This window comes from Lissotriton vulgaris, chromosome 1_1 (genome assembly GCF_964263255.1).
Source record: "Lissotriton vulgaris chromosome 1_1, aLisVul1.2, whole genome shotgun sequence".
NCBI lineage: Eukaryota > Metazoa > Chordata > Amphibia > Caudata > Salamandridae > Lissotriton > Lissotriton vulgaris.
In genome coordinates this window covers 2,137,681,217-2,137,703,327 of record NC_141685.1, presented here as the reverse complement: position 1 = coordinate 2,137,703,327, position 22,111 = coordinate 2,137,681,217, and the positions used below count along the sequence as shown (strand labels likewise).

Below are 22,111 nucleotides of genomic sequence, written 5' to 3'. Positions count from 1 at the left end.
TAAAAAAGCAAACTATCAATTGGATTGCTCATCCTAATCTGTCCTATTTCGTTCTTGCTGTACTAGGAGAGTGAATGCTGCTGTCCCCCCCCCCCCTTCAATGTTCAAATTATGGAATCTTCTCTCCTTTGAACTCAATCTGTAGTCTAACATGCTTGCTTTAAAAACAAAAATTACAGGTTCTGGCCTTCAAGCAAACACTGTGCATCGGTAAACAGCACATAGCCATATTTCATTCCGGCATGCAGGTGCTTCACCTCACACTAAAACAAGGATATATTCTGTTATGAGTTTTTAATTTTATAACACATCGATTATATTTTTCTTATCCTTTGTTCTTTGAAAGTATTGTCATTTATGTCCTAATTGTGGGTTAATATAAATGTTTTCTTTAAAGATTTTTTTAATTCACAATGCAAAACTTTTCTATCCAGCTATAGAATGATCTACGCAGACTTGGAACAGTCTATTCAAGCAGCAGATGCCCAAGAGGATTTGAAATGGTTTCACTCCAACCATGGTCCAGGAATGAGCATGAATTGGCCACAGTTTGAGGTAAGATTGGACAAATCTTGATGCATGTAGCATTCTTTCTTGACATATCATTCTAGCTCTTGTTTTGTTATCCCCTCCATGGTCCAATTTGCTTTATACATACAATTGTGTTGTAGATATGTATGTGTGTCATAACATAACATTTGTAGAATAGAATTACATTACATTTATAAGATAAACAAAGCAATTTATGGACAGCAATAAGCAACCTTGACAGTTCGGGATGGGTTTGACTCAAGAAAGAAATCCGGGTGATTAATTTGGCTTTAGACTGTTAATTGAGTGTTATTGGTTATCACATGCCTCCATAGAGTTTAAGTATTTTCCATTGCAATGTTTTAGTACTCATTTATTTAGTCAAAGCTATACGGATCCAGGTAAATATTTGGTCTGCATGGCAGGCAGATTTATGTGACAAAATCTGTTGTGTTGTATATTTGGTTGAGGAAGGATATTGGCACTGCGACTGCCAATATCCGTCCTGGAAAGCAGACTTGGGAAATTACCCTTCTACATGCAAGCTGCAGATTAATGGGGCTGCAGCCATTCTAGAAATTTCTGGGTCTAACTAGCTATTGTCATCCTCACTTAACACAGCAAACTCCTTTCATTCCACGAAATGGGGATGGTTCTGGCCCTTTCTATATTACTCCAAAAATGTCCTGGTTACGCTCTTAATTAATCCAGCCTGACTACGACCCATCAAATAATTACAGATTGAAACACCTTTAACTCAGTTGTCAATTAGATCTGCCAAAAACCTTTAATGTCTAGATCAGGTTGTTTGTGTGTGCATTCATAATTTTATACCAACAAATTCATATGATTTGTGCACACGATTTTTGTAATGTACTTTCACTTGCACCATGTGCACTCTTGAAAAACATGCATTTTTTAAATAAGCCTTAAACAAATATTACTATTAAGGGAATTAAGTTTATGAAATGGTTTTTGCATGGTACTATGAAGTAACACATTGGGTGTTTAATTGTTTTTAAACTGTGAAATGTATATAAATATACTACAGTGAGCCCTTACTGTCTTACTGTATTAACTACCAACTATCATGGGTTCCAGTTGGTTTACACGGCAACACCTGCTTGTTTCACTTATATTAAACAATACATCTAGTATCATTGACTTCGGTAATAATAATAATAATACTACTGTTGCACAAATAAATAATACCAACACCCTCTTTACAAGTTGGGCTGTATATGGCATCTGGTAAATGCCATTAACACAATGTTAGGTATTTACCACATGCAGGAAAATGAGTCATAACATGCATACTCCAAATTTAACACACCACATGTTTTGCTTTTTTCCTGGGCCTTTTCCCTTGATAAATTTCATCAGGTTTATCATGCTAGAATCAGGGGAAAACTGCCACAGTAAGATAATTATCACGAAGCTCTTTAATCTAATTCTTACAGGAACAATAGTTAGTATAGGGATCGGTTCTATTGTGAGTAGATTCCCCTGTTTCAAACAATCCTGAGGAATTCTTTGTACGGCCTTCTAATTCATAGTGTACCTTAAATTACACTGGGGTTCAAGGTGTTGGTGGCGCTATTAAAGGGGATATGACCAAGAATAGGTGATAATATACATTTGCTTCCAAAAAGTATCCTGCCTGTAGGAAATTTTGATCTACTCAGTGCAATGCTTTTATATCAGTGTAACACTTTATGCAATCCTCTTTGTCTAAAAGTTTGAAGAACAAATGCTGCAATCGTGTTTTGTTAGTAGTAGGCATATTTTTATTAAACTTATTGAGCCTGAAGTAACAGCTACAATTCATAGTAAATTGCAATTTCTAGATGAATCTCATGTTATTTTGATAAATATGTACTATTTACTAGTTGATATGTTATATGTAAATGAAACTGGCAGTCAACTGCCACTTAGCTCATGATTCTGAACTTACTCATTCTAATCCAAGTTCCCTCAATTGTAGGTTTTCCAGTTAAATATTTTTAATTTTGCAAGTGTAAGCTTTTTTGAATTTGTAGATATCTGAAGGATTTCAAGCTTGAAAGGTTATATAGCATTGACGTTTCCTGTAAAACTTTATTTGTGTACAGTTGTGTAGCCTTGTGATCGATTTGCTAATAATATAATGTTTTTTCCTGCCTTCCGTCTAATTAGGATGAAGTAAGTTGAATATTTGTATTACTTTGTCTTTGATAATACTTACAATCTACTTTATCTTCTTATAAAGGTGTACATCAGTCACTGGAATGCACCTTTATTGATTGTTTCAGTGATCTATATTGTATTTTGTTAGAAAGTTCACATAAATAGCCATTGATGAGGTACCATAAACATACTTTCATAACTCCAGAACATACTATACACTGCATTCCCTTTTGGTCTGCATTGTAGGGTCTTCATTCATAGTCACATATGTTAGAGTAATTCTTTGGTGCATGTGCGAACATCAGAACACTTAATCCAAATACTATCTGTAAGGAGTATATAAGGATTACCACGCTCAGTTTAATAAAGAGGCTTCTAAAAAGCCTATCTATGCAACATATCAATCAATCATGAATTTATAGAGCGCACAGCGACTCCAAGAGTATCTCGAGCTAAAGGACCCTTCAACCGTGTCCTCAAACAATAGATCAACACTGAAAAACTGTCTTGAAGACAAAAGCTCGCCTAAAACAGTTTTCCACCCTCAAAGCTCACATGCATGGAGGAAGGGCATTCCATGCCAGTGCAGCAAGATAGGACGACGACAAACCACCCCATTTTTTTATGCTTAACTCTCAGTTCAAGTGCAAGCCCGACCTCAGACGAACGAAGGGTTCTCACTGGATCATAGTGTATAATCCTCGCAGAAAGGTAGCTAGGACCAGTCCCATAGAAAACTCTGTGTGCTAGAACTAGCATTTTAAACCGAATTCTCTCTTTTATAGGGAGCCAGAGTATCTTCTTTAAATAAAGAAGAATAGAAGTGTGCCTAGGCTTTTTTATCAGCATACTAGCTCCTGCGTTTTGAATAATCTGTAACCTCTTCAGTAAATAAGCAGGTATGGAGTATTGGCATAGCCCAATCATGAGATTGCGTGTATGTATCACCGCTTTTTGTACCTGAACATTTCACTACAGACTTTAGCCCAAAGAAGGAACCAACCACAGCGGCAACTGCTGACCTAAAGATAGCTGGCAGTCTATCTTTACATCTACATTTCGGGCTACCATGACCGAAGGGAGAGGTGAAGTGGTACATCCTTGCCAGCACTCCCTATTCCAAATAAGTCGAGGCGAGCCAAATATTCAAATCGGTTTTGCTGGCATTGCATTGTAAATTACTAGTCTGCATCCACTGAAAGACAGCCATCAGACAGTTCTTAAACATCCAAGGTGCCAAACTTGGTCACTTTAGGGTCTGATGCAAATGGTGCCATCCAAACAGATTGGCCTCCGTCAGCGATAAAGGAACTGGCATGGTTCGCTACCTGTTAATTTCAGTAAATTTTCCTGAAAATTTACACTATTTTATTCAATACTTCATGCCAAAACTACATTGCCGTACTCTAAGCCTAAAGTGTTGCTAACATTGTATAAAGATAGTAATATGTAGTCTGTTATGCATTACATTTGAAGAGCTAGAAGCTTACAATCCCAGAATTCACTGTACTTGCAGTTGCCTCAGACCTAGTTCTTTGTGACAAACATGTAGAGTTGTACCAAAATAAAGCTTACTGATATTTATGTCCCAAAGTCGGGGAGGAGGGGGAGTGGTCTATGGCTTAATTGAGATCAGTACAATGTAGAAGCAAGAATAGTCTCAAACCACCCCCTAACATGACCAATCTGGTGCTCTTACTGATCACTACATTTACTCTATGACAAGTATTTTCAACTCTATTGCTCCAAAGCAACTCAAAAGGATTCCGATCAAACAATCCAAACCCTGGTTTAATAACTCCCTAAATGATGATCGTTGCAAACTTAGGCTTTCAGAGAGACTTTGGAGAAACTCTCCCTCCACTACCAGCCTCAATTACTTAAGGGAGATGAGAAGCGCATACAACAAACGTATTCGCAATGCTAAAACCGGTCAATTCAGGGCTCAACTTGACAACACTAAAAATAGACCCAAGAAACTCTTCAAAATCATCAAACAACAAGCTAACCACTCTACCAACCCTTGCTCAGCACACATAACCTCCTTTCCTAGTGGGGAGGACTTCTCAACATACTTCGCTGAAAAGGCTAGGAAAATTGAACTTGAACTGCATCCTACCACTCCTAATCTGCACCTTCTGAACTCCACTGCATCATCAGATGAAACCAGAGAACCTCATGCAGCGAGTGTACCTTCCTTCCACTTAAGCTGTCCTCCCAAAAACAACGCATCATGGAATACTTTTATTCTACCAGATGACTCTGAATTGCTCTAATCTATGGCGTCCTTAAAACCTTCCAATCACTTCAGTGATCCACTTTCGGCCAAGTTTTTTAAAGACCTTAAACCAGCCATCCTCCCTCTGTGGTCCCGGATCATCCAAGAATCCCTCCTGCAGGGGAGGATTCCAGAGTGCCTCAAGGCAGGTTAAGTCACTCCCATCCCAAAAAAGCCCAATGCTGACTTAGCTGATCCCAATAACATTCGTCCGATCACCAGCATCATGACTCCAGCTAAATTGCTCGAGAAATGCGTCCACACACAGCTCTGCAACCATATTGAGAAGTTTCATCTCCTTGACTTCTACCAGTCTCGATTCAGAGCGGGGTACAGTACTAAAACAGCACTAACTCATATATTTGACGATGCCATGAGATCCGTTGATCAAAATGTCCCTTCTCTTGTGATTCTTCTTGACCTGTCCTCCGCATTTGACTCCATCAAATATGAAAACTCATTGCTCTTCTTCAATAAAGGATGGGATTTTCGGGCCTCGTCTTAAACTGGTTTGCCTCTTTCTTACAAAACCGCACCTAAAGGATCAAAGGTAACCAATACCTTGCAACAAGTACCCCGGTCTCCATTAGAGTACCTCAAGGCTCTGCACTTTCGCCCACTCTTTTCAACCTTTTTATGGAACCGCTATCCGATATTATGAACCGCTCTAACATCCAGTACCATATGTATGCTGATGACACATAACTATATTTGAAGATCGCCTCTCCAGATGACATAACATCTCTAAATGATACATTCCTAAAAACTTAACAATGGTTAAATCTTAACCATCTACTGTTAAATACCCTCAAAACTGAATTCCTTCGGATTGCCCCCGCAACCATTCTGCACATACGCTGGACTGTCTCAAACATCTTACTGCGCTTAACTGCACTCCGCATGTTGTAAACTCTGCTAAATCTTTAGGTATAACCTTAGACAAATACCTACATTTGCAAGATCACATCAGTGCAACTATTAGGGGAGCCACTTTTCAGCTCAACCCCCTTAGGAAAATCAAACCTTTCCTTCCACCTGAGGACATTCAGCCTGCTGTACAATCCCTAGGTATCTCACGCCTGGAGTATGGATTGGTGACATTTGCTGGGCTACCCAAAACTAACTTGGATCCGCTTAGAGCCAACCTGAACGCTTCTGCCAGACTCATCACTGGCTGCAGAAATCATGACCACATCACGCCAGACCTAATTCAACTAAACTGGCTGACCATTGACACGAGGATCCGGTTCAAGGTAGCTTGCCTGGTGCACAAATCTATTCATCACATCCCCCCCACTTACCTGGCCAAAAAACTTGAGCTATCTGAATCTTGTCAGAACTTAAGAAGCTCTAACACCCTATTATTGGAATCACCCACATTCAACACGAAAATAACTTACAATCGTGCTTTCTCTGGTCTTGCTCCAAGAATATGGAGTGCTCTTCCCCCCTGAGATCAGAACCAACCCATCTACTGCCTCTTTCAGAAAACATGTCAAATGGCTACTCCTAAATGACTTGCAACACTGATACTAACGTGATCTACTTCTGTCTCCCTTCTGTATACTCTGTTTAACATATTTTTGTGTTGTTTCTCTGCTAAAACCTTACAGGTCCCACTAGATATAGGCAGTATCCACCTGCCCCCCTTTGCCCTTGTGTTTCCCCCCCCCTTGACCTTTTGCTTGCTAAGTTATCTCCTTTTGATCAATTTTGTTACCGTACTCATACTGTCGCCACTTTATACAGGGATCTGATACCCATTTGGGTCTTGTTCGCGCTTAAATGCCAGACTAGAGCAGCAAGCACATCCTTCAAACTTGTGGCTTTCTGCCATGAGGAATAAAAATCACCAATTATACAAGATTACCGTAGAGCTCTATACTAAGCATTAACTGAACAGATTCTGTAGGTAGCTTGACCAACTTTAGAGTCAGATCTTGTGTCTGAATCCAGTTTGTGATATGAGTTCTCTTGTTTTCCATGGACCTTGAACAGTAAGAAGTGTTAGGTGAGCATCCTGTTTAGTAGAAAGGCATCTCCTTGGATAGGAAGATCACAGATGAAAGGTACTCCATATGGGTCTTTGCCTTGTACCACTAGGATATAGACTTCGTTTGTGGATACAACCGCTTGAGCTTGCTCCCAAGATCTTCGGAGACCATTGGCCTTCCAGACTTTTTTTTGGTTGGTTTCGTATGAGCTTTGCATTTGTCACAATAGCAAAGCATGAAGTTGTTGAACCCAGAAGTGATGAAATCTGACATGTGGTCAGGTTTGGAGACTTCATGAGAAGATAACACTTTTCACAGATAGATGTCTCTGTCCTTCAATGGAAACACTGTTCGAGGCATGTGTACTATAGATACACATGCTTTGCATACTCCTGCCATGGGGTCCGGATGTTTGCAAGTTATTGTTCTTCGAAGAAGTCTTTCCCAGTCACGCAGTAAGATGACTTCTCCATTTGTTAATAATGTTCATGGGCATCGACTCCATTGTTAGTGGTTTCTTTCCGCCATAGGTTACAGTTGTGGTTTTTGGCGCTCTGGTTCGAGACCTTTCTGCGGGATCCACTCAGTGTGCAACCCACTGTACTCTTGTCGGTATTGTTTTGTACGTGTTCCTTTATTCATGTGTGCAAAAAAAAGTGAGAATACACTTATCTTCAATCCAGATGAGGTTGTGGGCGGCCTTCAGGCCTAGCCGTGTCTCCCGACTTCACTCCGTCATACTCGTGGAGTCTACCGCTGCTGTAACATACTCGGTTTCAATTCTGTCCCTGGTGCCACTCCAATTATCCATGCACTGACCTGCACAAAGTCTGCAACTTGTGCTTTTCACCAGAGCACAAGGAGGAGGATTGTGATGCTTGTCTATCATTTCGGTCGCCAAAGACTTTGCAGGATCATTGGGCTCGACAAAGGGACATGCAGAGACAGAACATCAAGTACACCCCGGATATCTTCAGAGAAGATACTGGACAAGAGCAGATGGAAGCATCGGTAGCGGAGGAGAAAGAGGCCCTTTCCAATCATGAATCAGACTCCGAGAGCGACCTACGGTCCGAAGAACTTTAAGCAAGACAGGGGGTTCTAGGGGTCAGGAGTAAAAAAGCCCCTTTGCCCACCAAACTTGGTCCCATTAAACTTAAAGCTTTTGGGCCACCACTGCCTTCGGGCCATGGTCTACAACAAGTAGGCTTAGCCTACACATCCATTTGAATACACCTTACAGAAGTAGCTGCATATCTGCAAAACAGACAACATTTGTCCTTATTCAACATCCAGTTACTAATGCTTTTATAGAAGGGCTTAAGAGGATACCACTCAGTGTACCACCTGCACCTGTCTGGAACCTTAACATTGTCCTTACAAGGCTTATGGGTACACCATTTGAACCATTACGTTGTTGTCAGTTACAATTTCTTTCATGGAAAGTTGCCTTCTTCATCGCCATCACTTCACTCAGGTGCGTTACTGAGTTACAGGCATTAACCATGGAAGAACCCTTCTTTTAGCTACACAAAGATGGAGTGGTTCTTCTTACAAATTCTAGATTCCTCCCAAAAGTAGTTGCTGCTTTTCATATTAATCAGTCAGTTGAGTTACCTGTGTTCTTTCCTCAGCCTGATTCAGCAGTAGAAAGGGTTTGCACATGCTTGATGTTAGAAGAGCACTACTATACTATATTGACAGGACAAAGGATTTTCGCAAAACAAAACAATTTTTTGTTGTTTGCTCCACCTCATAATGGAATTCCTATTTCAAAATCTGAGATTTCTGGGTGGATAGTCAAATGCATTCAAAGTTGTTATGTTAAACCTAAAACCGTAACTATTCCTCCTAGAGCACATTCTGCTCACAAAATAGGAGCATCTGTGGCCTTTATAGTTAACATTCCCATAGCTGATATATGTAAAGCATCTACATGGTCCACACCAAATACACTTACAAATCATTATGGTGTGGATTTCTTAGCACGTCAACAAGCTGATGTAGGACATACAGTGCTAAAGACTCTTTCCAACAACTGCAACATCCCTGGTTAGCCACCGCTTTGAGGAATACTGCTATATAGTCTATGCAGCACACATGCCTCAATCTGTTACTGACCCTGTAAGCATCTCTTCTTGGCATGTACAGCTAAAGGTTCACATGCGCCCTCACTCCTCCCCGTACACCTGTGGATGTTGCAGTTCTTATTATTCACACTCCATATGGATGGACATCTCTATATTACTCTTACTTACTCCATTCTCACCCTCTTGTGGGAAAACAACCTAACAATGGAGTTGATGCCCATGTGCACTATCACCGAAAGGAGGACTCACCTTACCTTGTGACTGGGAAAGACTTCTTCAAAGAGAAACAACTTGCAAACATCCGGACCCAACACTAGATGGCAGGAGTATGCAAAGCATGTGAGTCTACAGCGCTACATGCCAACAGATGCTTACAGGGTAAGTAACATAATCCTTTCCTTGCATTCTAGTTATAATCCTTCCCAAGTAAGTCAGGGTGTGATCTGGAGTAAAGTTGACTTTTGTAGTTTACCTGTAGACAGAGTCAGTAAAGCAAGATTATTGTGCTTAGGAGATTCTTTATTCTGGCTGAATTGTTGGAATTAGACAAGAATTCAATACTCCAATTATGGGTACATGTAGATCTTTAGCTGATGTAAGTGGGCTGCTGTTATAGCCATGCATTTGGAGAAGGACTTCAGCCTAATAAGAAGCAAGCACTGCCTACTGAATGTGTGGGTTCCCTTCCACAAAGCAGTAAAACAAATCCTGTGTTTTTTTTCTGATTGGAATGTGAAAGTAAGCATTCTGAGTAACATTTAAACACATCCAGCCTTCTTGAGAAGTGGGATAAATTGTTGAAGCGCTGGCATGTGGAATTTTACTCTACTGATCCAGTTGTTAATCACAACTCAGAATGGGTATAAGTCTGTCTTGGTTTAAAAAAAAAAAGTATCTTGAATAGGTGTCGCTTCGCCTTTGAAGACGGAGACAGGTTCGACAGTTCACTTCTTTAGTAAGATATCTATCTCCTTGTGAAGGTCAGTGATTTGGTGTGATATCAGTAGTATGGGCAGAGATGAACATAAGGGAAGACTTTCTTGTTGCTTGTATTCTTCGAGCGAAATTATGTATGAGGGTAGGAGGGACAGGTTAGAGGATGCGCAAGTCCTTTTCTGGACTAGGATGGAGGCCGTGCATACAAATTGGCTAATAAAGGTTGGTGAATGAGTGCACTTTGGAGCATTGTTTGTGTTGGGTCGAGTACCTCTGTTGTGGTTGCTCCTGTTGCTGATTGGGTTGGTATGGCCATTGAAGGAATTGAACCGTTTGCTGTTGGTAGTATCTGTAGTGATATTGAGATCTGAAGTATTTTATAGTACCCTGAATCAGTCTGCTTTCAAGATCTTCACTTTGTTTTTGTATGGACCACTTCCTCTTCCCTATGTTACCCTAATCTTGAGGAGCCAGAGAAAGTAAGATTGGGTATTTTTGATTGACTATCTGGCTTCATGGACAACAGGCACAGTCAAGATGATGCTTTAACAGTACACTGACACCAACGGGTCAGCTGAATCAGTTGATCGCTAATCGCCTGATTAGATAGGAGAAGGCCTTCCTGTACTACTTTGCAGGGACCGTGCTGTATTTCTTTTGGTAGCTGTTCTATGAACTTTAGCATTTTCCCCTATGGCGCCTGGTCATACCTCCTTAAGATGGCAATAGCACTGCAGACTTAAGTGCAGTGGCATTAGTACTCATTTTTACTTCATGGCATCCATCCGCTTACTTACACTGTCATGGGGAGCAGATATTTTATGGAGCTGAGACTCCATATTTTCTACTGCATAGTCGAGTTTAGGGTGAAACCAAAGGAAGAGCTAGACCAGGTCTTGTCCTGGAGGCATGTATATCTGCAGAAGATGTGGAGTTTGCAGCTGGTATTGGAATTGTTCCTATATTCGAACAGACACAGATTTAAAGGTACTAAGGCAAAATATCCAAATCCAATACAGAAGATCTTGAAAGTGATATTGAGGGTGACCTCTCACACCCATACCTATGTGGTGGTTGGTACTCCTGCAGAGGTGTATCCTGTGAGGCCAACCTTGGTAACTCCGCAGGAAATGTCCTTTAGGTGACTTCCAATAAGAAGTTGTCTTTTCCTGATAGACAAAATCAGGCAAGAAACAATAACCATTGGTGGTGGTGCTTTAGCAGAAGGTGCTAGTACTGGACCCTGTGCTGGGATCCTAAAAGATAAAGGACCAAAAGGAGCCAACTTAGAATCCGAACTAGGAAACAACCTGAGCCATTTCTGTGGTGCCAAGACCTCTGCCACTGATGAAACAGACAACTTTGCAAAGCTGAAATTCATTCTGTGTGACACAGTATGATGTTCCAACGTCAAGTGCCTTAACATTAACAGGTTCATTAATGTCAAGTGGCATGGCGTTAGATAAGAGTGCTTCGACATCAATGATCTTTCTGACGTTGAGTAGTGGTGCAGCCTCAGCATCAACAGAGATCCAGCCCAACAGCGAACTTGAACCTTTAGCTAACATCTGTTTTCCTTGTTAGGAAGCATCATTTGTAGCTTTTTTTGTTTGTTATATAGCGTGAACTCGACCAAAATGTATCAGAGCGCTTTACTTGAGCACCAGTTGTATTACACATTAATTTTAGGCATGGGGAGATAAGTGATTTACCCAGAATCACAGGATGCTTGAGCCTCCCGCCAGACTTGAACCTGGCTCCCCAGCTTCAAAGTCTGTCGCTCTAGCCATATCCTCTCACTTTGGAACGGTACTTGATTACATTGGACATAGTCATCTTTTACACCTTCTTTAGAGATAGTATGTAGATAAAGTTCCCCAGGGTTGCAACGTGCAGCAGGAAATTAGTCTAATATTTGACTTCAATGATTATCACTGCAATGCAGAAGCAGGACTATAATGAAGTAATCATTTGTTCACTAAGTGAAGCCTTAATCTGCATATTTTGGAAATGAATTAGCAAGGAACACTGCTCCTATAGTTTGCACATCTCTGTTTCATTGTAAGGTTGACAGTGATTTGTGTGTTCGTGTCACTGCCTGTTACAGATGCAGGAAAGAACGTGAGGCATTCCAAGGTGATAAACCTCCTTATTAAGGTATAGAAATGTCTGCCATGTTCAGTTTAAGCCCTGAGCACAATGTGCAAAATAGGTTTATGGACATTAGTGATTCTAAAACAAAAGTTCAGTTCTGCCAGCATCATTTCAGATCACCAAACTCAATGGTTAATGGATCAGTTGATACAGTTGTGTAATGCTGCTCCGTTAACTATTTCCAATAGAAGTGATTAATGTATCAGAAGACATCAGTTTTGAGCTTTTTTTTTTCTTAAGGCTAGTTTTTATGGTCTGGCTTGACAATGCAGCTGTCACCAGAAAATTATATGAGCATCACTAGAGAGGGGCTTTTGCTCTACCCACATGGTGGGAGCCAGGAGTACATCTTTTGATTGGGCAGAACTTCTGAGCTTCCACAAAAAAAGCTCCTGCCCTACACACAGCTGTGATCATTTTGTTTGTTTATCCTGATGCCTAAGCTTGGAATTTTAGGGGCACCCAGATGACAGTGAAAAGCTATTAAAACGTCTTTGATAAGTAGATAATTTATGTTTTTCTCTGGCAGTAGCACAGATGGGAGGAGGGCAATTAATAACCTACATGGATTTTTAAGTCTGTCTCGAAAGTACAACTTTCATCTGACATATTAACCTACGCCAATATTTTTCTACAGTTCTTTGCTTCCACTCATATACATGCCTATTCCTATGCTATTTACTTGTAACGCTTCACATTCCCACTCAACATTCATTTAAAGCCAGAACTATTTGGTTGGTCCAATACTTGTTGATCTTTATTGTTAATGTTCATGGGGGAGCATGTGCCCTAGTCAATGACTTTTGTCAGTCCTGGAAAGGTAAGCAGACTCTCTGGAGCAGATGGAAAAAAATGGCTGTTATATCATAAAAGGAACCCCTGTTCTAACTGGTGAACTCCGAGAGAGAGTCTATTTTTCTTAAGCTGCAGTGACTGGGATGAGAACACGGGAGACTTTGGGGAGGAAATTTTAAGTGAAAGAGCAAGGGGCCTGCAGCATATTGAATGAGAATAGTGTGGTCTAAAATCTGGGATTGACCCTCTTTGAATAACTTGTGGCAGATGTTGCTTTATCTGTTATACGACTCTCTGGATGGCTGAAGCAAGAAAAGAGTAGAAAGTGAAAGAGCTAATCAAAAAAAGAAGTACCAGGAAGCACAATCTCTGGCGCATACCTAGAAACTTGAGATCAGATCGTAGTCACTTTTTACTTAAAAATTCTGAGGGATTTGTGTGGTCTAGCAAGAATGTGCAAGAATGTCTGATGATAACTTTGTGAAGACTTGGGGGGCTGATTTAGATCTTGGTGGGATTCCAGTCGTCTCTCTGTTTTGGCGGTTGCAAATACTCAGTCGAGCTGAAGGAGTCCAGACTGCCGAATTTAGAGTTGGACTTACTTAACCACCATTCGCATCAACAGACTGTTTACCATCGCGTAAGCGGCGCACCTCCGTGGCAAACTCCTCTGCTGGCTAACAGTACTCCATCGCCGTCAGGCCGGTGGGTTTGTGCCAAGCCTATTTAGATTTCCCCTTTGTGCTGGTGTTGTCCTAGCGACAGATACCTAACAGAGTCCCTGGTAGAGTGGAGACTGATAAATACTAAACACTTTATTGTGTCACTACACAGATATGTTTGCTTCACAAATATATGTAGATAATGTGTTTTGCCCAGTGTATCACATATAGCATAGAACACAAACAACATACACATACTATTGAATTTACACTCACAGGCACCACAAGCATTCACCCATAAACATCACAAAAGAACACATATTTTTTAAAGTGTCAATACAGTTGTGTTCATTTTACCTTGATAAGTTGTAAAAGGAACATTATTAATGCATTACATGTAAGAAATAAATAGCATGTAAGAGCAATGTAAAAATACACATAGCCAAAGCAAATGTTAACACGTGGTTCACAGCAAAAGAAGTGAGAAAGAAGCTTATCTCGGACCCCGGTGAAAACCCGGTTGATTCGCTTTGTGGTGAAGTAGTAGCAGCAGCAAAGGAAGGACCTGAACAATGGGGTTCAAGACAGACACAGATGGGGAAAACAGAAAAAACTGTAAGTTTCTACCTTATTTACTTCGATTCCGCCAACTCAAGTTTGGAGTGGTCCCGGCCACAGTTTCCTCGACAGAAAGCACTTTGTGATTGGCCCGTCAGTAATCTTTGCTGGACTCCCTCCGACAGCCACTTTTGCCTACGACGTTGTAGACGCGGGAGGAAAATTCCGGCATAGCCGGCGGCACAAAGGCGGGCTATTGTACGTAGACCTGCCGACATCTAAATAAAGCAGGCAGACCGCCAAATAGGCGGGCGGATAAACCGTCAGAAAATTGCCAGCAAGACCAGATCTGCCAAAATCATCAGGCCCTACAGCTTCCTGGAGTTCTTTGCCTACAACATGGACTGGAATCCCTGCTGTAGCAGCATCCAGGTGCCATTGGCAGAGGGTTTGTCCCGCAGTATAATGCCGCTATGGGCAGTGAAGCCAACACCTGCCTAAAAGAGGATTCTATGGGGCCTTTTGAGACTTTCCTTTCCACATCCCCAGCATTATTGTTGGGTGTAGCATTCCCTTTTAACTACTGGGTCTGTCCAGAGGCCAGCAGTATTAGAAACTGGGCATCATTTTGTCTGCTGTAGGTGGCCAACAATGTCTTCCCAGGCTCCTAGCTGAGGGTGTGCATGGGCCTAGTGATGTTTAGGCTTTAGGAGAGGGGCAAATGGAAGAAGCAGGAAAGAGACTCTGGAAGTTGGGCCCTGTGGTGATGACAATTTTAGAATCCAGTCGCCTGACATTCATGAAGCAGCAGTGGGTTTGCCAAATGTAGACAGAGGAGCGTAGGGGCGTGAGACCAAGGGTCTTTAAAGTGATGCAGGCTCTTGGGGAAAGCCATTTTAGTGATTTCTGTGTCACAGTGATTTGTAAGATTTCTACCATGTTGCAAGTATTGCTGTAGTATTTTAAATCTCTTGTGTTTTGGGTGATTTGTTTGCTGAAGCAATGGGTGAGTAAGTCAGAGTAGCAGTCTCGATTTGATGGTGATTCTGTAGCCTACTGGACGGTTCTGAAGGAGAAGAGAAAGAAAGAGGCTACATTTATGTTCATTGATATACTGGTATCATGTACTCACCACATTGTGTTAAAGGTCGTTTTGGACTTGAGAATGTCTTTTAGGCTTTCGACCTTGGAGCTTGGTGTCGGGCGTCAGATAAGAGATTATGGTAGATTATTTGTGTGTTTGGGTTAATAAGTGGATATCCCGCTTTGCTTCGAAAGCATTTTTTGAACCTATTCCCTGTGCAGGAATACGTGGTAGCCAATATGGTTTCCAAACCAAAAGCTTTGTGTTGGTTAGCTTCTTCTTGATGCTTATGGCAGTGGCATTGATCACCTCTCAGAATGATTAAGAAAATACTCCCCTTCTGTAGTAGGGAATCTCTGTGTATAGTCATAATCTAGTGACTAGTCCCGCCCATGTGCGTGGACCCCGGCAATCAAAAATAATCTCTTAAGTTGTCAAATCATGCAGAATTGCAAAGACACTTAAGAGAGAATTTAAAGACAAAGAATGCAGCCTATATCCACAGGTTACACTGTCCAGTATTTCAACTAGAAATTCCACCAAACAAAACCACACACAACACAGCCTGCCCAGTTTCTTCCATAGAGAAACTTGCCTCTACCAGTAAAAGACTCTGGAATGATAGAGAGGAAGGCATGGACAGACAAGCCCCATAGGCTGCCAATATGTGGCTTAAATAGGATACTGTGCCTTTAAGAGAACTTTCCAGAACTTCTCCCGGTATGCACAGCAGGTCCCTCTTACTTTCAGGTCTTTTTTCCGGCTCCTGTTAACAGGACCCTGGCATTGAGCTCTCCCTTTTTCAAGGGTTTATTGGGTTTTTGTTCACTTTTTTGAAAAGTGTTTGCAGTATATATTCCTTGGTGCTTCTCTTCTCTCCTGTGTGTTTGTTCAGGCTTTTTAGGGCTCTACAATGCCTGCTCTTTTCGACAAATGCCCAGCATGTGGAAGGAAGAAGGCCAAGAGTGATCCACACGACGTCTGCATTATCTGTCTCCCTGAAGCACATGTCCCTGAAGACTGTGACATCTGCCAGCAACTTTCAGCAAGGACCCTGAGGGACAGGCTGAAGATTAGGCTTCAAGGCCTTGAAGACAGACGACTGCAAGCTGCAGGTGGGTCTGGGCAGGCTGGGAAGGTTCCCTCTGCCTCTGCTAGGCCTCTGGGGGGCTCCCCAGAGGCAGGAAGACCAGCAAACGGCCCCGGTCTCCGTCGGCGTCGATTGCCTCGACGACGACGTCGAGAGGGATGACGACGGTGTGTTCCCCATCTCTCCGGGTCGAGACGGTGTGAAGATTCGACGTCGAAGGGCCTGGATAGGCCGCCGTAGAGACCACCGTCGACGGCGTCTTCATCGTCGTCGTCGACGTCAGCGGCGAGCTATCTAAGTCGAAGGAGGAGCAACAGGCGTCGGCGCTCGCCGTCGAGGCGACGTCGCCGTCGAGAAGACTATCAGCATCGAGGGGATCCTAGATGTCGAGGACCTCGAGAAAGCGGTTGGCGTCAGGGAGGAGTAGATGCTCGTCATCGAAAATGAAACGGTCAACGTCGTGGAGGCGGCGTTCGGCGTCGAGGAAGAAGAGGTCGACGTCGCGGAGGCAGCGTTCGACACCGGAAAAGCGACCCTCCGCGTCGAGAAGGAAGAGATCGGCGTCTAGGAGTCGTTCCAGCTCTCCTTAGCGGCGCAGAAGGAGTTCTGGCGCCAGAAGTCACGCTGGATCTTGGAGACGGCGATCGCCTGCTGGAGGGGCTGGTTCGCAGTCCCCTCCCCGAAGAAGTCACCGGGCTCGGTGGTATATACACCACCTTGGCCGAAGTCGCCCCCTCCTCCTGTACCTAAGGAGGATCCTCTCATCAACCCTCCGCTTCCACCACTTCCACCCTCAGGACGACCACTACCACCGCTTCCGCCGCATGGGCCCGCTCCTCAGTCGGAGATACCTCCTGTTCCTCCGCCTGGGTCGGAGTCACTGCCTCCTCTTCCTACACCGCCTAAGGGGACGCCTAAACCGAAACCCCAGGATAGGCCACGGAAGGCGCCTCCACGGAAACCTGCGGAGCGCCCAAGAACTGGGAGGTCGCGCTCTCGGTCCAGGAGGAGGGAACGATCGTGCAACAGGTCATCCACGCGGTCGAGACGCCGCCACAGGAGGCATAGGTCTCGCTCCCATACGAGGTCCTCAGGGACCAGGGGCTACTCTCCGACTTTGTCGGGTCGCTGGACACAAGGGTGTCGCCGGTTGATGATCTGGTGGCCTTTCACAATGTCCTGTTAAGAGGTGCAGCAAAATTGGGCATCTCGCTGACGGTGCTCACTCCCAAGACATCGGTAATTTTCGAGACTCTGCACCAGCAACAACTGTCTCGTCCATTATTGCCACTGGTGCCGGGCCTGGAGGATCCGGCCATGGACCTTTTTCTCACCCCGGTGGTGACTAAGGCGGCCCCCTCGAGACTATTGAAAAAATACCAGGCTTCTGATTCTGATCCGGCTTTTCCAAGAGTGGAACCTCCTCCGGATTCCGTGATAGTGACGGCGGCTCGCAAGCAGCATGCTACCACCCCGTCATCCACGGTCCCCCCAGATAAAGAGTCCAGATAGATGGATTTGGCTGGGAGGAAGGTGTGTGGAACGTCGGCGACCTCCATGAAGGCTGCGAGTGCCACAGCCTTGTTGGGACGCTATGACCGTGCCCTCTGGGACTCCCTCCAGCAGTTTGCGGAACACTTGCCTCGTGAGAAGAGGGAAGATTTTCAGGAGGTGTTAAATGAGATGATGCTGGTGGCGAATCAGATCATTAGCGCTGCAGCCGATTCATCCCTCTTGGCGGCACATGGCTTCTGCCATGGGATTAACCAGCGACGGCACGCCTGGCTCTGTCTCACGTCACTGAAACCTGACGCACAGCAAAGGGCCGCCAATCTTCCATTCTCTGGCGAAACCCTATTTGGGAAACATGCGGATGACGAAATGACCCGCATGAAGGCGGAGGCCGAAACACTCACGGCTGTGGGTCTGGAGAAGCCCAAAGAGACAAAGAAATCGTACCGCCCGTTCCAAAGACGGTTCGGTGGACAGGGCAGAGGGCGTGGCCAAGCTTCGGGACAGCAACAGCAACAACAGCAGCAGTCCCGAAGGCCGTTCCAGAAGCGCCCGAAGGGCAGAGGCGGCCAACAGTCTGCACCAGCGACCAAAGGCCCGGCCGGGTCTAGGCCCTGAGCGCTTACTTCCTCCGCATACGTTACCCACTCCGGAAGGGGGAAAGCATCCAATTTTTTCTGGCAGAGTGGAGAAAAATTACTCAGGACAAGTGGGTGCTGAATATTGTTTGCAATGGATACAGTCTTCGGTTCACCAGCCCGCCTCCAGCAATTCCGCTGGTTAGTTCGCAGTTTCAGCTGCGCGAGCTTCAGGCGGAGGCCGATATCCTGTTAAGGAAAAGGGCGATAGAAGACGTACCTCTGTCTCAGAGAGGAAGAGGTCTGTACTCCCGGTTCTTTCTGGTTCGCAAGAAGGACAAGAACGAGTTCAGGCCCATTCTGGACTTGCGACAAGCAAACAAGTGTTCGCAGAGAGAAATTTTGCATGCTGTTGTTGCATCAGATTTATCCTCAGTTGCAACAGGGAGACTGGCTATGTGCTATAGACCTACAGGATGCGTACTTCCATGTGCCCATTGCACACAAACACAGGAAGTTCCTGCGATTCCGAGTCTGCCCCAATCATTATCAATACACAGTACTCCCATTCGGACTAAAGTCGGCGCCGAGAACATTCTCGAAGTGCATGGCGGTGGTAGCAGCACACCTGAGGAAGAACAAGGTGTTTGTCTACCCGTACCTGGACGATTGGTTGATCAAGGCCTCCTCCTTCTCGGAAGCTCGAGCACAATTCCAGAAGATGTGCGTTCTCTTGAACAAGCTGGGGTTGCACATCAACATGTCCAAGTCTGTCCCGACCCCGGTCCAATGCATGCAGTACTTGGGAGCCTCCATCAATACGCTGTCAGCAAGCGTGTCTCCTTCGGAGGAGCGACGATTATCACTCCATCTACAACAGTGAGGACGGTGTCTTCTCTACTGGGATCGATGGCCTCTTGCATCTTCCTGAAGCCACACTCACGACTGCACATGAGACCGTTGCAAGAGTGCTTGGAGGACCAGTGGGATCAGAGGAAAGGATCTTGGGACGACAAGATACGACTGCATGCTCTTCAGTCGCTGAAGTGGTGGTGTTCAGCGGAGAATGTCCTCCGAGGGGTTCCCTTCCACAAGGACATTCCCACGCAGACTGTCGTAACGGATGCTTCTCTCCACGGCCGGGGGGCGCACTCCGGAAACTTACAGATTCAAGGAACGTGGTCCCCGATGGAGGCCACGTATCACATCAATTTCCTGGAACTCAGAGCTGTTCACTTGGCACTGAAGGCCTTTCTTCCGTCCTTTCAGACCAACTCTCTGCTTGTACAGACGGACAATACGACCACGATGTATTACCTCAACAAGCAGGGGGGCTCAAGATCACGCACTCTGTCACAGGAGGCGCAGGCGATCTGGCACTGGCTTCTGGCCAGAGGACTGCCGATTACGGCTACCCATCTGCCAGGTGTGCAGAATGTTCAGGCGGACGCACTGAGCAGACTGATTCAGGAAAACCACGAATGGGTCATAAACGACGAAGTACTAGGAGAAGTCTTCGCAAGGTGGTGGACTCCAGACATAGATCTATTCGCCACCGCCGAAAACAGCAAATGCCGAGACTTCGCCTCCAGGTACTACCAGCAGGGGACGCTGGGGAATGCGTTATGGATCAACTGAGAGTTTCACTAGTGGGCCCCGCAGTCTGTTCCCGTGGGGCTGCTCATTAAGGTAAGGTACCTGTAGCACGAGCTGCCTGGGTGTGAAACCTACCCCCACGCAAGGCGCCCCGTCGGTAGCGCGGAACAGCCCCACGGGAACAGACTGCAAGGCCCACTAGTGATACTCTTAGGGTCTCCCCGCTAGAGCAGGACCACTTGGTCTGCTCCCTGATTGACCCAGTGGGGTTGTATCTATCTCCTTTATTTTATTGTGTATTTTTCCCACTGTGTAGTACCTAGCACCCGAGGTCCTGAGGAATTGCCAGTTAGGCAAGAAACATGTCGACCTATTTAGAGGGTTGAGTTAGCCCACTGTGCCCCTCACAGTTCCTATCTTCCCTCCCACCATTTTAACTAAGGGAGTCAGTCACGTGAATAAAGACCCTTGTGGACTGACCCACCTTCTTTTAATCTCACTATTCCCTCACGACTAAAACCTTCACCAGACCCCTTAATCGCACTCAACCATTGGCTGGAACAAAAGATCTCCAACAAAGAGCGCCTACGGCGCCCGTCTGACATTGCAGCGCCAGTCTGACGAGGAGCAGGAGACCAATGATGAAGCATGACACCTAGGTTTCTGGGTGTGTGAGGTCCTCTAGTTCCAACAAGGGAACACCCTGTTCCCTGCTTCTGCTCTACTCCCATATATATATACACACATACCTCTTTAGTTTTCCCGGGGGAACTTTGTATTCTTTTGCTAATTAGTTTACTGGACAAGTACACTGGACCCCGTTAAACATTGTCCACATGTGGTTCCCACTTTTGTATTGTATAACAGTGATACCCCTACTACAGAACTGGAGTTATAGGACAGAAACTACTCCTTCTTGCTGGCTGATAGTCAGCGGACAGTTGTCACAGCACTTGGCTTGTCTAGGCTTGATTACTGCAACAGTCTTTACCTAAAAATACAGTAACGCTTTCTGAATAAACTTCAGCTGTTACAAAATGCGGCAGCGAGGTGGCTCAGTGGTACACCTAAATTTGTTCCCATTACTAAGGAAATCAAAAAACTTCAGTGGTTGCCTATTAGGAAACGGGTGCGTTTCAAGCTTTATACACCGTCTACAAGACACTCCAAGGCACAGTCACCGAGTACCTGCAACGGCAAATTTAGTGGTACCTGCCCAAAAGAACCCTTCACGCCCTTGGAGCCAAGTTGGTGATAGTACCACACATTAAAAAAGCCTCATGGGGTGGGAGACTCTTTGTTGTTTGCTCAGCAAAAGCCTGGAATGACCTTCCCTTCCATCTGAGAAATGCCATATATATATATATATATATATATATAGCTGAGTTTTGTCAGCAGAGAAGTGGTTGACTTCATGGTCTCCTATGATCTTTTAGAGGGGAGGAGAATAATAGTGAATATTACTGTTGACAAAATAGATCTCTGCAGAACTCACAAGCCTTAGCTGTCACCTGAGGGGAAGGTGGCCAGTCTCAGACTGCTCTAAATTAGTTCGGCATGAGTTGAGGCCCTGTAGCAGCTCCTGGTTCCCTGCTAAGCAAAAGATAGTTCCAGGTGTCGACAGAATTTTAGCCAACTACTTGCCACAATGTCCTGTTTCATCATCCAAGGCGTTTAGTGTTTTATTGGTTGACTTTTATTTTACTCTGATCAGCCTTTTCCTAGAGTCTTATCTTAATCCTTGTCCTAGTTGAATAGTGTTGATAAGAGACTCTTAAATCCCAACCAATTATTCCTCAGAGAAGCTTGGAAGAAGACTGCTTGAGAACCTACTCATTTAGTGGTAACAGCTCTATTATTAGTAGAGACGAGCGCAAGGGTTGCTTGTCTACGTGCCGGGAAGGAAATAAATGAAAAGATTTTCCTCAGCATTCTGATGATCCAAGAGCAGGTTGTGGCAATCTGATTGACCTATCGGTCCAGTCACTACTTGCTATCCAAGATGACATCTAGATTCTTTCCAGTATCTGTTGGAGTAGGGAGAGACCCTGATGCATCAGTACTAAGACATAGTTAATTACTATAGA

At 44.4% G+C, this 22,111-nt stretch overlaps 1 protein-coding gene across 6 annotated transcripts in view; it reads left to right on the top strand.

Moving 5' to 3' along the window:
- Positions 1–22,111, top strand: part of PACSIN2 (protein kinase C and casein kinase substrate in neurons 2) — a 524,922-nt gene that overhangs the window by 432,266 nt on the left and 70,545 nt on the right. For all 6 annotated transcript variants that reach the window (XM_086922160.1, XM_086922135.1, XM_086922175.1 and 3 more), the window contains exon 7: positions 435–555. In XM_086922160.1, the coding sequence (XP_086778286.1) occupies positions 435–555 (121 nt within the window). The remainder of the gene's footprint in view (positions 1–434; positions 556–22,111) is intronic.